At 36.7% G+C, this 18109-nt stretch overlaps 1 protein-coding gene and 1 pseudogene across 1 annotated transcript; both read left to right on the top strand.

The window, feature by feature from the left end:
- On the top strand, window positions 1-2153 carry LOC103786528 (etoposide-induced protein 2.4 homolog; annotated as a pseudogene).
- A 6574-nt stretch (window positions 2154-8727) lies between these two features.
- Window positions 8728-14363, top strand: LOC100983218 (olfactory receptor 10K1). The gene is made up of 2 exons (XM_003820996.6): window positions 8728-8798; window positions 12313-14363. The coding sequence occupies exon 2, from the start codon at window positions 12469-12471 to the stop codon at window positions 13408-13410; it is 942 nt and encodes a 313-aa protein (XP_003821044.1). The 5' UTR covers window positions 8728-8798; window positions 12313-12468; the 3' UTR covers window positions 13411-14363.
- Window positions 14364-18109: the final 3746 nt, after the last annotated feature.

Raw genomic sequence — 18109 nt, 5'->3', positions numbered from 1 at the left:
AGATTCCTAGCTTTCAACATATAAAAAATTAAATGAAGATAAATTAAAGACTTAAATGTAAAACCTGAAAGTATAAAAATCCTAGAAGAAAACCCAGAAAAACTCTTCTAGACATTGGCCTAGGGAAATAATGTATGACTACGCTGGAGAGGGTGGCTCATGCCTATAATCTGGGCACTTGGAGAGGTGGAGGCAGGCAGATGGCTTGAGTCCAGGAGTTCAAGACTAGTCCAGGCAACATGGTGAAATCTCTTCTCTACCTAAAAACAAACAAACAAACAACAACAAAACCACAGAAAAACCCCCAAACCAAAAACTTATGACTAAGATCCCAAAAGCAAATATGACTAAACCAAAAATAGATATATAGGACTTAATGTAACTAAAAAGCTTCTGCACAGCAAAATAAATAATCAACACAGTAAACAAAAAACCTACAGAATGAAATAAAATATTTTTAAAAGACTAATATGCAGAATCTACAAGAAACTCAAACAATTCAACAATGAAACAAAAAACAACCCCAATAAAAACTGGGCAAAAGACACGAACTGACATCTCCCAAGAGAAGACATGCAAATATATGACAAACATAAAAAAAAAATCAACAGTACTAATCATCAGAGGAATACAAATTAAAACCTCAATGAGATATCATCTTGCACCAGTCAAAATGATTATTATTAAAAAGTCAGAAAACAACAGATATTGGCATGAATGCGAAAAGGAAATGCTTATACACTACTGGTGGGAATGTAAATTAGTTCAACCTGTGTGGTAGAGAGTATGGAGATTTCTCAAAGAACTAAAAATAGAACCATCATTTAACCCAGCAATCCCACTTCCAGGAATCTACCCAAGGCGGGAAAAAAAGCTATTTTATAAAAAAGAAAAGACACTTCCATTTGAATGTTTATCACAACACTATTCACAATAGGAAAGTCATGGAATTAACCAAAGTGTCCATCACTGGTGGATTGAATTAAGAAAATGTGAGCGCCCTGGTGGAGCGAGCCTGTGGTTGGTGAGGGGCTGGGCCGGAGCCTTCATGGCGGAGCTGCGGGTCCTTCATGAGAGATTTGGAGACATTTCTCTCTCCTCTGTGTAGTTGATAGTTTGCTGGTGAAGAGATGGCTGACAGTGTCAAAACCTTTCTTCAGGACCTTGCCAGAGGAATCAAAGACTCCACCTGGGCTATTTGTACCATCTCAAAGCTAGATGCTCAAATCCAGGAAAAGAGAGAGGAGCAGCCTTGAAGAAGGGCAAGTAGTGTCTTGGCCCAAAGAAGAGCCCAGCATATAGAGTGGAGGCAAGAGAGTGAGCCATGCGTTGTTAGTAGAATTTTCCAGTGTTGTGCTTGGAATGGTGGAGTGTTGTTGTTCAGTCTCCTTTTGTTTTATCGAGTATTTATTCCTGTGCTTCAGTCAGTAACAGCCCAAATTATTGGTGATCCATCACTACATGGAGATGTTTGGTAGTGGCTGGAATTCTTCCTCAGGTCAATTTTCAATGCTCTTTGGGTGCTCCCCTTGTTTGTGCTTAGCAAAGTAGTGAATGCCATTTGGTTCCAGGATATAGCTGACCTGACAATTGAGGTATCAGGGAGGAAGCCTCACCCATTCCCTAGTGTCAGCAAAATAATTGCTGACATGCTCTTCAACCTTTTGCTGCAGGCTCTTTTCCCCATTCAGGGAATGTTTGTGATTCTCTTTCTCATCCATCTTGTCGGTCAGCTGGTTAGTCTCCTGCATATGTCCCTTCTCTACTCACTGTACTGCTTTGAATATCGTTGGTTCAGTAAAGGAACTGAAATACACCAGCAGTTGTCTAACATAGAGAGCAATTGGCCTTACTACTTTGGGTTTGGTTTGCCCTTGGCTTTTCTCATAGCAATGCAGTCCTCATATACTATCAGCAGCTGCCTTTTCTCTATCCTCTTTCCTTTATTCATTATCAGCGCCAATGAAGCAAAGACCCCTGGAAAAGCGTATCTCTTCCGGTTGTGCCTGTTCTCCTTGGTGGTCTTCTTAAGCAACAGACTCTTCCACAAGACAGTCTACCTGCAGTCTGTCCTGAGCAGCTCCACTTCTGCAGAGAAGTTCCCTTCACCTCATCCGTCTCTTTCCAAACTGAAGGCTACTGCAGGCCACTGAGTTGCCTGCCATCCAAAGGGGATAGGCGGGATTGGAAGGAGGCTGTGGCAGCTCTTTTTCCTGTTCACCTCTCCCTGCCAAGGAAGACAGGACCAACTCTGCCAAGGGCCCTCTGCGTGTTCCCTTCTCTCTGAGGAATTGGAATTTTTGTCTCTGGTGCACGTGAGGCATAATGTTCCCTGACACCAGTGTGTGGATTTTTAACATCACCATGAGTCTAAAAAGGACCACAGGTTTTACTGCAGCTATTTTCTAGCATTTGCCAGTCCCTGTGCCTGGACTGATTTGAATACTTTGTTTTTCTCTCTGTGCCATCTACCCTCCCACCTTTCCATCCTGCCTTCTACCACCCTTAGATAAATGGATTTTGTAATTCCAACTTGTATTTTGTGGATTTGTTATTTTTGTTGTTTTTCTGCCAGGCACATACATTGGGTATGGGAGGTAAAGGAGTGTCCCAGTTGCTTCTGGTCACTCCCTTTATAGCCATTACTCTCTTGTTTCTTGTAACTCAGATTAGGTTTTGGTCTGTCCTGCTCCACTGGAAAAAAAAAAAAAAGCCTGAAGAGATGAGATAGGAGGAAAGATCTCACAGCCAGATCTGCTGCGTTTTGAGGAGTGTTATTTTTTCTTCCCCTTGAAGGGGGAAAAGTTATTTTCACTGGTACATTTAAAGTCCTCCAACCATGGAGAGGTACCAATTCTGGACAAGTGCCACTGCTACAACACTAAACCTGAACTTTTCAACTCCGTTGGGGGTGGGAGGCGGTGAGCAGAAATGTGCTGTTGGCCACTGCCAGGTCTGTTTCATATTTCAAAGGAATATTGGATGTTGAAAATAGGAACCGAAGGGGTAAATGTATTAAACATGTGATTGATTAATGTTTTCCTGTCATTTTAAGAGACTAAACGTGGGGGGCAGTTGTCAAAATACTGGTACAATTTTAAAATGTCACAGTTAAACGTGAGCTGGTTTTCCACACACACACACACAAAAATGTATATATACACCATGGAATACTACGCAGCCATAACAAGAATAAAATTGTGTACTATTTAACAGCATGGAGGGAGCTGGAGGCCACTATCCTAAGTAAAATAACTCAGAAACAGAAAACCAAATCTCACATATTTTCACTTATAAGTGAGAGCTAAACATTGGGTACACATGGACATTAAGATGGAAATGATAGACATCAGAGACTCCAAAAAAAGGGAAGGTGGAAAGGACATGAAGTTTGAAAAGTTATCTATTGGGTACAATGTTCACTATTTGGGTAATGGTTACACTGGAAGTCCAAATCACATCAGTACACAATCTATCCATGCAACAATCCTGCATATGTACACCTTGAAACTGCAATAAAATAAAACAAATACAAGAATAATAGGTCATAAGTTTACAACAGTAAAAACTCAATTGTATTTGTTTAGAATAGCACCAAAAAGTAAAAATCAAAATTAGAAAAGCTCTATAAAATGCTCTCAAAACCATGAAATAGTTAAGTGAACTGAAAACCAAAATAAAAGTTGCTGAGAAAAATTAAAGGAGACCTGAATAAATGTAGAGGTACACAATTTTCATGGATTGAAAAACCCAAAATAGTCAGGATGGCAATTACCCCCCAGTTTGATCTATAGTTAAACACAATCACAATATAAATCCTGGTGTGATTTTCTCTAGAAATTGACACATTGATTATAAAATGTATATGAAAATGCAAAGCATGTAAAATAATCAAAGCAATTTAGAAATATAGAAAAACATTTAAAATATATTAGCACACGATTTCAAGACATACTATAGAATGACATTGACTAAGTGATATTATCATAAAAATAGACATACAAATCAATGGAACAGAATGTATATTATAGAAATAGTCTTATGCATATATGCTTAATTGATTTTCAATAAAGTTGTCAAGGTAGTTTGATAAGGAGAGAATAGTTTTTCAACATACTGTTCTGGAAATATTGGATACCCATCCAAAAAAAAATTAAAGTTGATCCTTACACCACCACATACATAATTACACCTCATATAGACATTGCAACTTAAAAATGTCAAAACTGTACACATTTTAAAGAAAGCACAGGGGAAAATTTCTTCAACTTGGAGTAGACAAAGACTTATTAGACAGGAGACAGAAAACATGAATCATAAAAAGAAAAAAATGATAAATTGAACTATGTCAAAATTAAAAACTTCTGCTTTTAAAAAGTTAGGCAATTTGATGGGTGTAGAACTCTGTGAAAATACTAAAAATCACTGGACTATATAAATAAAAAGTATAGATTTTATGATATGAAATTATAGCTCAAAAATTTATATAAAAAGGAATGATTAATGAAATGGAAAGGTGATTCACATGCTAGGCTAACATATTTACAAAATATATACCTAATAAAGAGCTTGTATCCAGAATAAATATATATCTCTTATATAAAAAAGGAAGACACATAATTAAAAGATGGTCAAAGGTTTGAACACACACTTCAAAAAACAAGATATACAAATAGCCACAGAGCACATACAAATGCTCAATATAATTATTTTTCAAAAGAATGCCTAATAAAACTAAAAGGATAGATATCTACACATGTGATAAATTAAAAAACTGACAATGCCTAGAGGTGGATAAGATAAGAAACCACTGGAATTTTTACAACATTGTTGGTAGGATTGAATTATGATACAACTTCTTTGAAAAACAGCTTGGAGGTTTATAAATAGCTAAATTTATATCTATGATGTGGCAGAGTCACTCCACTCCTAGGTATGTACCAAAGATAAATGAACATATATGTCTATACAATGACTGGGAAACTTATGTTCGTAACAGTTTTATTCCTATTAGCCTCCAACTAGAAAGAATCCAAGTATCTTTCAACAGTTCGATTTATCCTTCACTGAATAAATTGCAGTGTATTCATAAAATGGAATACTATTAAGCAATAAAAAGAATGAACTGACAAATGACACAACATGAGTGAATCTCAGAAATATGCGAAGAGAAAGAAACTAGACACAAAAGTTATCATACTGTATGATTCGATTTACATGAAATTCTGGAAAAGGCCAAACCATATTAACAGAAAACAGATTACTGTTTTTCTGGGACCAAGACTGAGTAGAACTGACCACAAGTGGGGAGGGGGAGAGTTCTGGCATTGTAGGAATGCTCTGTAATTTGATTGGGGTGTTTCTGGGACCAAATCTGGGTAGAATTGACCACAGGGCTGGAGGGGGAGATTTCTGGCATTGTAGAAATGCTTTGTAATTTGATTGGAGTGTTGTTTCTTAGTATTGCTTAAATGTACCAAACTGTACATTTAAGTTGGGAACATTTTATATGATGTAAGTTAATCCTCTATAAGGTTAATTGTTAGTATTAAAAATTTTCTAATAAAAATAAAAGACAAGGTGGAACACTTTTAATTCAAAGGTCAAACACAATTATTGAACCAAGTAGTCTCTCAAATCTATAAAGAAAAAATGTAATAGGAAAATAAAATAAATAGATAATTTTCAAAAGTTGGATAACGGTGTCTGATAATTTTTTAAAAAGTGCTTACCTCTACTATTAATCAAAGAAATGTAAATGGGAGCACGGTATGATTTTTATATTTCATCTTGGCTAGAATTTAAAAGATTAAAAGTAACATCATATACATTATGGAGAAATTGGCATCTTCACATATTGTTAATAAAAGTATAAGTTTTATAACCTTTGTGGAGATTATATGCCAACACAATGCATATTAAAATTTGAAATAAGAATAGATTTTCAATCAGCAATTTCATTTTGTGGGTAATGCACAATTTTTCAAAAAACTATTTCATTTATCCAAACTCTGAGAAATTTATAAAAATTAATAAAATGGCATTTATAAAGTTATTCCAACTATGGACAACAAAAATCACAACTCTAGCATCTATTGCAAAGATTGAGGTAGGTTTACATACTGTTACTTTTTGAGAGTCTAGGAATTTAAAATAATAGGTTTGATAGAGAAAATAGAGGCTTATGTATGTATTGGAAGATTAGGAGAATAAATGTCAGGAAAGCTGCTCTTGATTTTCCGAATTGCAAGGATCACAGGAAGCCCTCACAGATGATCTTGGCTGCTTCAGTACTGATGGATGATTCTCAGAAAATCTGAATGTGAAGGGCTAAAGTCCACATCTATCATCTGATAAGTGCTGGCATATCACCCTGCCCCAAACAACTGGCTTCCCCCTTCTGCATCCACATATTTCATGAATGCTCCTTTTTTGTAAAACCCTTTTGGCAAGGTGATATGGAAAACAGACATCAGGATTTCCAGAATTTTTATTCCTACATTGTGGTACAGATAACTTAGAAGTGTAAGTATGATACTAAATATCAGTAAAATATAGTCAGCACAGCACAGGTTTCCCTTTTAGATATTCACCATCCATACACATCTTTCTGTTGATGTTTAAATTTCCAAACAGTAATAACGAATATAATGAAAATACATCTCACATAAAGAGGTACCCACATTTATCTCTAAAAATGAAACAATAAATTATTTGATAGCCTTTTCTTTGTAGATGGAATTATAATGTTTTGTAACATCAACACACCTTATATATACTGGTAGGTTAAGACAAGATGGGAAAATGATCAACATACACATATATACATAATAAAGCAAGCAGTAAAATAAAACAGCTACTGCAATCCTTTTTTCTGTAAGTAAACATGACTATCACTGATGCTTATGATTTTTAAAAATGTCACCTGTTTATATTCTTTTGAACTCACCTAATACCCCAACATTTCTGAAGGGCTTGAACTATTAGTGACTGCCTAAATTAGGTTGTTTTAGTCTTCTATTAAATTTTGCCTTTATATATGAAGTAATAAAAAATGCCCTAGAACATCTAGATTCTAGACATACTATTTTCTGCCTTGGTAGTGTAGCGGCAACACCCTATTTTTCGTTAAAAAACGGGATTCATTTCTGTCTGTAGATTACTGGTACAGAAGGACAAAGTAGACTGAAGTGTCCAAGGGGCCATCTCAATCACCATTTTTGTGTTTTCTGGTGGAAGTAACACTCCTTTGTGAAATAACACTTCTAATCCACAAAGCTCAAACTTATGCATATAAGTCATTAGGAGTAATAACAGAAGGATTCATTTCATCTCCCCTTAAACGTCGGTTCTCAGACTTATACATTCTTGTTAGTAGAGAATGGACACAATCCTTTGGCTGCTGGTTCAGAGTATATTCTGCTTTGGGAAGACACATGGGGCTGTACTAGGTATTGGCACAGAGCCAGTGCAGTAACTGAGCCTCAAGTAAACCGTTTCATATTCCACCAGGTCACCTCCTTCTGAGTGGTGGAATACACAGAGGCTTCCCAGTATTATTTAGTACATAATTATAATTCTCTCACTGACTTGTGAGGTCACTTCTGCGAAAGACCAAGTTCTCAAATACACATACATTAATTTCTGAGCTCTCCTTTCTGTCTCTATACTACTTATTTCTTCCTGCACCAATAGCATGCTCTTTTTTATTACTAAAGCATAGTTTTTTTTTTTTACTAGGAAGAGTGAGGGCCTATATTACTTGCCCTTTACAAAATTGTTTTATAATTTCATGAAAATTTTGGAAATCTGATTGTCAGGGTGACTTCAAAATTTATGCATGGATTTGGGTTGGAATTATATTGGCTTTATAGATTAGCTTGAACAAAATTCACAACTCTATATTATTTTGTCATTCTGGTAAAATGTATTAGTAAGATAACACACTGTTTGATGATAGAACTCAACTAAATTTGGTATACTTACTAAAATTTTAGGTTTTTGCAAAACATCTCAATGTTCTTAATTAGAGTTTCTAGGGGCAGTGCCCTGGAAAACATAATTCAACCCTCTTTTGATTCTTAGAAACACTGAAGTTGAGTGTCACTGGACAAATACATCAGTCTTCTGATTAAAATTCAGTAAAAATTTTCCACTTGATCTGTTGCATTACAGTCTTAATTGTGGTGGGCTCTCCTTCAGAATCCATCACAACTTTCAAATGGACTCAACTTTCAAAGCATACATGGACTAATTATGCTCATGACTTCAACTCCCCAGGCTCCTCAACTGAGGCCACCTTTGAGAAACTGGTGACATTATTTTTTCCAAAATGAACTTGACTCCTAATTAACCCCAAGACAACAGCTCCAGTGCAGTAGATCTAACCTCAGGAGTCCAGTGCTTACAGTACATGCTTCTAATAACCACAGCCCACGTTGGTCATCAGAACTTCTGAAGATGGTGACTTATCTGGAGAAGCTGGGAGTCCTGATAGATGGAGGAGGCTAGCTCTGTTGATTCAGATGAGAGTTTCTATCTCAAGGCAGCTTCCCTCTCATTTGCTGTTATTTCCTCAGGCTCTGATTTGTGGCAGTGGTGCTACTTGTCAGGAGACTGCCAAATACTGAATAGCTGCTTCTCTCTAAATTAGAAGGGAGAGAGCAATGTAAGTACTTACCGAGCAGTGGGAACATTGACCTAGCTTGGGGATTTGTGGGGACTGGACTTGAATGATGAGTAGAGTTTGAGAAAGTCTCTTTCTGTGCCCCCCATGGAGATCAGTGATGGCATTTCTGGTAAGTAGCAGAGTTAAAAAGGAGAATCAGAGGCTACCTTTCACTGAACTTACTAAGAGTGACTGGGAATGGCCTTTATAATTCTCAGAATTTGGCTGGGTGTAGTGGCTCACCCCTGCAATCCCAACACTTTGAGAGGCCAAGGTGGGTGAATCACCTGAGGTCAGGAGTTTGAGACCAACCTGGCCAACATGATGAAACCCCGTCTCTACTAAAAATAAAAAAATTAGCCAGGCATGGTTGCGTGCACCTGTAATCCCAGCTACCTGGGAGGCTGAGGGAGGAGAATTTCTTGAACCTGGGAGGCAGAAGTTGCAGTGAGCCGAGACCGTGCCATTGCATTCCAGCCTGGGCAACAGAGTGAGACTCCTTCTGAAAAAAAAAAAATTATCTGAATTGTTCTTGAAGATCATATTGGGTCATTCTTACTCATAGCTAGATTTTATTTTCTTTTTTCTTTTCTTTCCTTTCTTCCTTATTTCCTTCCTTCCTTTCTTTCTTATTTCCTTCCTCCCTTCCTTCTTTCCTTCCTTCCTTCCTCCTCTACTTCTCTTTTTTGTTCATTGGTGGATTCATGGATTAAATGAAACAGATACTCCACTTGTCTCTCATCTCTCACTCTTCTACTTCTGTTTCTGCTGTGTACTCCTGGATGTATAATTTTAGGTATAATTGAAATCTAGTACTTAAACTCCATTTTAATATGGCAATCTGGAGAAATTAAAGATTTTTATTTGTATCTAAGAAGTTGAAATTTCACTCCTTTATTATCTGAAGCTGCTTACATAATTTCTCTCAGCTAACTGATTGATGTTTTCCTTAAAATAAATATTTGTATTTCTTAAAAGTTTTACACGTGAAAACTCTGTAGATTGCCTTCTTTTGGGGGAACCCAGCACCCTCAACTACTTTGTTTCTATTTAAATCCAGATTACATAAAATCCCAGTGGAGCATCTGAGGACTTAGAAAAATAAAACACTGAAGTAGCATCTCCAAGGATCATAGCCTGAATTCTATTCATACTTTCTAAAATATCACAATTAAGGGGATTTTGAGATCATCTAACTAGAGAGTCTTTGATTCTCTGAGCAAGAAAGGCTCCTAGGGGTCATAGTACTCCGATACTATCTTAGTCAAAATTCCTCTGTAAAATGTTCAGGGATCCTCTGCTTCAGTGCCTTCCACATATCCCAACAGTTTATTCCATTACGGTTTATGCTATCCCTTTAATTAAAAAAAAAACTAAATATTGAAGGTAGATACCTCATCTAAAGTCACAGAAGACTAGACCTGAAACCTAAATCTTTTCACATCACCCTAAAGATCTTTCATCTTCATTTCACAGCTTGAACGTATTTTGTAGGATGAGAATTTTTATTTTCGTGGTCTTATGTCTTTCTATCAGTACAGATGACAACACACTATGGTGGTCCCTAATGGCATCTTGAGCAGATGGGGGCTGCCTTCTCAGATGCACCATGGAGCTGAATCCATAGATCATAAAAAGACAATTATATCGATCACATGATTCATTTAGGCTATGGATTTATATTAATACTATGTAAAAATCCACTGGACTAGAATCAGCTGTCCTCACGTGCCTGAGCAAAAAATAATCCAAACAATTCTCTTTGGTATCAGTTAGATACAGGTACTCCTTCAGAATCAGAGAATTCCAGCTTCCATGGTTTACATTATTCATCATATTCAGTCAAGTGAGGGCCTAGTGGTGGTTAGAGGTTGATTAGTTGAAAGAAGATTCAAATGAAAGTCTTTTGGGAAAGCAATGAGGCAAGGCTAAGCAATGACCATAAGTTTAGATTTCCTCATTGTTTTGAATAGACAGGAAATCATTTGTCCAGAAGGAGGTATTATGTAGGGAAACTTTTACCTTTCTGTATATAAAAACATATAACTAATACACACACACTCATACACAAATATAAATGGAGGTATACATTGTGTTTACTTTTTCTATGTTTATGTACAATAGTAATATCTTTATAGTTATACTAACGTTATTAAAATAAGTAATTATACTAACTAAGTTTAGGACCAGTTTCTAGTAAGTGAGAAAGAAAAAAAATCATCTCCAAATTCTATGAATAGATATAATGAATTTCAAGAATGCCTGATTAATTAATTTAGGGTTCAGGAAACAAAAAAAGTTGCTATTGAATAGAAAAATGGAAAAGTAACAGCAACAAAATTCTGGTAGCAGATGCCAATAATTTCCCAACACAAAATGATGTAGTAACTTCAGAAGTATATAAATGAAGACTGGATACCAGCAAGACATACTGGATGATTTTTTATCCAGATAGTGCTTTTTTTACTTATTAGGTTGGGTTATTGAAAAATGTTCCCGTGAAAAAAATTAGGCCTAAGATGACTTTAGAAATAATTTGTAATGGCAGTTTGCAAAATATTTTTAGTGGCAGAATGTTCAAAAGAAATCTTATTAACATAACAACATACAAAAGATACAAAGCCTATGGTTTACAGCAGGAGAGGGGAAACTGGCAAAATTCCCAAGTGTGCCATTCTCTCTCACACTCTGTAGCAAGCTCTGTCATTTCTACAAAACTCTTATTTCTCTGAGTTTCTCCAAGTTAGCTCAGCATGGAAAAGTGAAGTGTGTTGCAAAATGCCACAAAGTCAGTCATCTCTCTTTACCACCCTGGGGACTATTCTCTTCCTGAAAGAAGAATTTTTTTCTTTATACTAATGCACTAATGTTATTTATTTCTATTTTATTTTATTTATTTATTTTTGAGACAGATTCTCACTGTGTCACCCAGTCTGGAGTGCAGAGGCACAATCTTGGCTCACTGCAACCTCCGCCTCCCGGGCTCAAGTGAATCTCATGCCTCAGCCTCCCGAGTAGCTGGGATTACAGGTGTGTGCTGCCATACCTGGCTAATTTTTGTACTTTTAGTAAAGACTAGGTTTCGCCATGTTGCCGAGGCTGGTCTTGAACCCCTGGCCTCAAGCAATCCACCCACTTTGGCTTCTCAAAGTGCTAGGATTACAGGTGTGAGCCACCACATCCGGCTAATGTTATTTTTTGTTTCACTGTTGACTCAATGTTTCAACTTGTGGAACTTCCAATAGTATTTCTTACTGTTCTCTTGGAGATATAAAAAGTTCCCAATAAATAGATGTGTGCTCACATCTTTACTTAGAGATCATGGAATACTTTATCTCCTTTCTCATTTCATGGTTGGATAAACTGAAGTCCACATGATTATGTCTGAATATTATTCATTCTTTCGTTCTATATTCTGATCAGCTTCAGGTAGCTGAAGTTAACTTTTTCCACTTTGGAGAGTGAGTTGCCTTGGGTTTATAGTAAGTGACAAAAACAACAATCTATCTGTTACATAAGAAGGAAAACTATTAGCAAATTTCCTAATCCTTGGTCAGAGAGATAACCTGTTCCTCACATTAGAGAAGGCCTCCAAACTGGCTATCAGTTATTCTTTTGCATATTTTGCCTAATTCTTCTTTTAGCAGGCATTTTAATGGGGGAATGAAGAATTCCATCAAATATCTGGAAATGCCTGCCACCTGCAAACTTTGTGTGAAATTTCCCGTACATTTCCACTCTCCTTTCTGGATCCTGGTTTCTACCTCTGTCCCTGACTCTCCTTTATAGAAGTGCTCTCCATGGAGCAAGTCAATGAGACTGTGGTGAGAGAGTTCGTCTTCCTCGGCTTCTCATCCCTGGCCAGGCTGCAGCAGCTGCTCTTTGTTACCTTCCTGCTCCTCTACCTGTTCACTCTGGGCACCAATGCAATCATCATTTCCACCATTGTGCTGGACAGAGCCCTTCATACTCCCATGTACTTCTTCCTTGCCATCCTCTCTTGCTCTGAGATTTGCTATACCTTTGTCATTGTACCCAAGATGCTTGTTGACCTGCTGTCCCAGAAGAAGACCATTTCTTTCCTGGGCTGTGCCATCCAAATGTTTTCCTTCCTCTTCCTTGGCTGCTCTCACTCCTTCCTGCTGGCAGCCATGGGCTATGATCGCTATATGGCCATCTGTAACCCACTGCGCTACTCAGTGCTCATGGGACATGGGGTGTGTATGGGACTAGTGGCTGCTGCCTGTGCCTGTGGCTTCACTGTCTCCCTGGTTACCACCTCCCTAGTATTTCATCTGCCCTTCCACTCCTCCAACCAGCTCCATCACTTCTTCTGTGACATCTCCCCTGTCCTTAAACTGGCATCTCAGCACTCCGGCTTCAGTCAGCTGGTCATATTCATGCTTGGTGTATTTGCCTTGGTCATTCCTCTGCTACTTATCCTAGTCTCCTACATCCGCATCATCTCTGCCATTCTAAAAATCCCTTCCTCTGTTGGAAGATACAAGACCTTCTCCACCTGTGCCTCCCATCTCATTGTGGTAACTGTTCATTACGGTTGTGCCTCTTTCATCTACTTAAGGCCCAAGACTAATTACACTTCAAGCCAAGACACCCTAATATCTGTGTCATACACCATCCTTACCCCATTGTTCAATCCAATGATTTATAGTCTGAGAAATAAGGAATTCAAATCAGCCCTACGAAGAACAATCGGCCAAACTTTCTATCCTCTTAGTTAAAGAGCCATTTTTTAAACTACTAATACCTAGTACATGCCAGGCAGAACGTGTGTTTTATACATTTTTTTCATTTAATTGTCCAGCTCCACTGTAACATAAGAACATTTTACATATGAGAAGAATGAGGCTCACAGAAGTTAAGACAGTCTGGCTTTCTACTCTCCATGATACTTTAACAAGACTAATCAGATATGAGAACAGAGCACACAGTTCCATAACAAATTTAAGTATATTTTACTGCTTTAAATATTGCTAATTTAAAAACTAATATGAGAGCAAAGATGCATCTAAACTGATGAGAGCTGTGTCTTGACGTAGACAGCTTGGATACATCAGGAAAGAAAAGATGTATCCAAAAAAACAAAAAGAAAGAAAAAAGCAAAAAAAAGGAAAACAGCAGGAAATCCATCTATCCGTACTTTTCTTTTCCTAAAGACAACAGAAAACTTTGGTCCCACACATTCTGCTACAAATCTTGGTGGTCCTTTTTGTCCCCAGTTCATTTCCTTAACCTACATATTGAAATATCTTGGCCTTTACTTGGGGTTGTTTTGTTCTTCCTTTGTTTGAGGTGGAGCCACTTTATGGTTCTCCTCCTGATGCACATGTATGTCCTTCACATACTAGTGTGTCTTAGCCCCCACATTTGTTCCTGAAACCCCATACTAATTTGCTCTCTTCAAGGAAGCTACTAGCATTGCCTACTTGCTGAAATTTCTCAAGTAATTCCAAGCAAAGGGCTTGAGTTAATATTAATAGAAGGCTAGATTCCTAGAATGACCAGAAAACTTATGGAAAACCCTCCAGTGACTCCCTTTGCCCTACAAGATAACGCCAAGGGTCCTTCATTGTCATGAATCTATCATCTAGTTTCCACCTACCTCTTCAGTATTATCATTTCTAATTTTGTTATTCTCCATTTTCTATATGCCTTTTGTACACTCTGAAGCTAACCAACTATTTGCTTGTTTTAAAACAAATAAATGTGATGAGAAAAATAAATGTGGTCTCTGCCTTCATAGACCTTACTGACTGGTTCAAGATAGTCCCAGTAAACAGAAAAATGAGGGAAAATACCTTACCAGTTTAAGTTGATTCTCTGAAGAAAAAGTGCATGCAGGCGATAGAGGAGAGAATACTAAGATAAACCTAATTTAGATCGAATGGCATAGGGTTGGTTTCTCAGAGAAACTGAGAGTCAACCTGCATGTAACCTGAAGGGTAATTAAAAGTCTTCAGGTAAAGGGGATATCCTTTAGGACAGAAGAAACAATGTGTACAAAACCCCTGAAGCAAGAACTGGATGAGTTGGAGACAAGTGAAGAAGGCCTGTATAAATGCTGTTTTAAAAATGCTTTTCAATTGACAAAATTATATATATTTATGGTGTAAAACATGATATTTTCTCCCATTCTGTAGGTTGCCTATTCACTCTGATGGTATTTTCTTTTGCTGTGCAGAAGCTCTTTAGTTTAATTAGATCCCATTTGTCAATTTTGGCTTTTGTTGCCATTGCCTTTGGTGTTTTAGACATGAAGTCCTTGCCCATGCCTATGCCCTGAATGGTACTGCCTAGGTTTTCTTCTAGGGTTTTTACGGTTTTAGGTCTAAAATGTAAGTCTTTTATCCATCTTGAATAAATTTTTATATAAGATGTAAGGAAGGGATCCAGTTTCAGCTTTCTACATATGGCTAGCCAGTTTTCCCAGCACCATTTATTAAATAGGGAATCCTTTCCCCATTTCTTGTTTTTGTCAGACAAAGGGCTAATATCCAGAATCTACAATGAACTCAAACAAATTTACAAGAAAAAAACAAACAGCCCCATCAAAAAGTGGGCAAAGGATTATAACAGCAAAAAAAGGACTTCTTAATAGATGTTTTATTTATGACAGCTAAACACAAGACAACTAAAATCTAGGTTATTTTGCTCAGTATAATGTCAAGTGTATTGCTGCACATGTCAGTCATTTTGTTACTTTTTATTGGCAAGTAGTATTCCATTATATGAACATAACACAGTTTACCTAGTCACCTTTGGATGTTTTGTCAGATAAGCAGAATTAATTTAAGTAATGTAGATCCACAGTACCTGATTCCATTTACATGGCATTCTAACATAGTCAAAAGTAATTTAAGGGGAAAAAGATCAGAGAAGGGGTTGTGTACAACTGATTGGAAAGGAACATGAGGGTACTCTCTAGGGTTGTTGAATATGTTTGATAACTTGAGAGGTGTAAGGACTAAGTATCTGTATACATTTCTCAGAACTCACGGAATTATACTCTTAAAAATTTGCATTGCCCTTTATGTAAATTTTACCTTTATAAAGGAACTATAAACACATAGCAATCCCTAATTAGTAGGTTTGCTTTTTTCACAGTAGTATGTATTAGCAACTCTGAAAGACCTGTGTTTTTTAGGCTTGAACAAATGAGAAACAAATTGAGAATAAAGAGAGATAGGTTTCTCACTGTTGGAAAAGGAAAGTACAAAATCAAAATGGGGGAAGACTAGTATACACTCTACCTTGTAGGGCTCTATGTTATATGTGTAGAATATATACTATGTATTATTGAATGGAAACTATAAATATCCATATCAATTTATAGTTTTTAATAAAATACAGAGAAAAAAATCTACCTAAAAAAAAAAAAAAAGAAGACATTTATGCAGCCAGAAAACACATGAAAAAATGCTCATCATCACTGGCCATCAGAGAAATGCAAATCAAAACCATAATGAGACAGCATCTCACACCAGTTCGAATGGCGATCATTAAAAAGTCAGGAAACAACAGGTGCTGGAGAAGATGTGGAGAAATAGGAACACTTTTTTTTTTGGTGGGAATGTAAACTAGTTCAACCATTGTGGAAGTCAGTGTGGCAATTCCTCAGGGATCTATAACTGGAAATACCATTTGACCCAGCCATCCCATTACTGGATATATACCCAGAGGATTATAAATCATGCTGCTATAAAGACACAGGCACACGTATGTTTATAGCAGCACTATTCACAATAGCAAAGACTTGGAACCAACCTAAATGTCCAACAACGATAGACTGGATTAAGAAAATGTGGCACATATACATCATGGAATACTATGCAGCCATAAAAATAATGAGTTCATGGCCTTTGTAGGGACATGGATGAAACTGGAAACCATCATTCTCAGCAAACTATCGCAAGGCCAAAAAACCAAACACCGCATGTTCTCACTCATAGGTGAGAATTGAACAATGAGAACACATGGACAGAGGAAGGGGAACATCATACACTGGGGACTGTTGTGGGGTCCGGGGAAGGGGGAAGGATAGCATTAGGAGATATATGTAATGTTAAATGACGAGTTAATGGGTGCAGCACACCAACATGGCACATGTATACATATGTAACAAACCTGCACGTTGTGCACATGTACCCTAAAACTTAAAGTATAATAATAATAAAATAAAAAAATTTAAAAAATACAAAAAAACCATGATATTTTGATATACATATGTATTGTAGAATGGCTAAAGTTAATTAACATATACCTTTAGCTCATGTACTTATTTGTTTGTGGTGAGAACACTTACACTCTACTGTTAGCAATTTTCAAGTATATAATACATTATTATTAACTATAGTCATCAAGATATGCAATAGAGCTTTTAAAATTATTTCTTCTATCTAACTGAAATTTTGTACCCTTTGATAAACATCTTCAAAACTCTCCCCTCAACTGCTCACCCAATTTCAGCCTCTGGTAACCAACATTCTACTCTCTGCTTTTATGAGTTTGACTTTTTTTAGATTCCACATATGTGTGAGATCACATGGTGTTTGTCTTTCTGTGCCTGGCTTATTTCACTTAGCATAATATCATCCAGGTTCATCCATCTTATTGCAAACAGGACTTCTTTCTTTATATGGCTGAATAATATTTTACTGTGTATGTATACCACATTTTCTTATATTAGGTTGGTGCAAAAGTAATTGTGTTTTTTTTTTGCCACTACTTTCAATGGCAAAAACTGCAATAACTTTTGCACCAACCTAATACATTTGTCCATTAATAGACACTTACTTAGGTTGATTCCACATCTTGACTATTGTGAATAATGCTACATAAACATGGGAGTGCAGCTATCTCTTTGACATTCTGACTTTATATCGATATACATCAAGTAGTGGAATTACAAGATCATATGGTAGTTATATTTTGAGTTTTTTGAGGAACCCCTTACTGAGTTCCATAATGGCTGTACTAATTTACAACTGTCAACAGTGTGTAGGGGTTCCCTTTTCTCCAAATCCTCCCTAACACTTTACATCTTTTGTCGTTTTGATAATAGCCATTCTAACAGGTGTGAGGCGGTATCTCTTTGTGGTTTTAATATGCATTTTCTGATGAATAGTGGGGTTGAGCATTTTTTTAGCTACCTACTGTCCATTTATATGTCTTGGGAAATGTCTATTCAGATTCTTTGCCCATTTCTAATTGGGTTATTTGTTATTTTATGATTGAGTTTTTAAAGTTCTTTACATGTTGTGAATGTTAACCCATTATCAGATATATGGTTTGCAAATATTTTCTCTCATTACATACGCTGTCTCTTTATTCTTTTGATTGTTACTTTTTCTGTGCAGAAGTTTTTAGTTTGATGTAATCCCATTTGTCTATTCTGGCTTCAATTACCTGAGCTTTTGGGGT

Source organism: Pan paniscus, chromosome 1 (genome assembly GCF_029289425.2).
Source record: "Pan paniscus chromosome 1, NHGRI_mPanPan1-v2.0_pri, whole genome shotgun sequence".
Classification (NCBI taxonomy): Eukaryota; Metazoa; Chordata; class Mammalia; order Primates; family Hominidae; genus Pan; species Pan paniscus.
The sequence above is the reverse complement of the archived record's forward strand: the minus strand, read 5'-3'. Positions and strand labels throughout refer to the sequence as shown.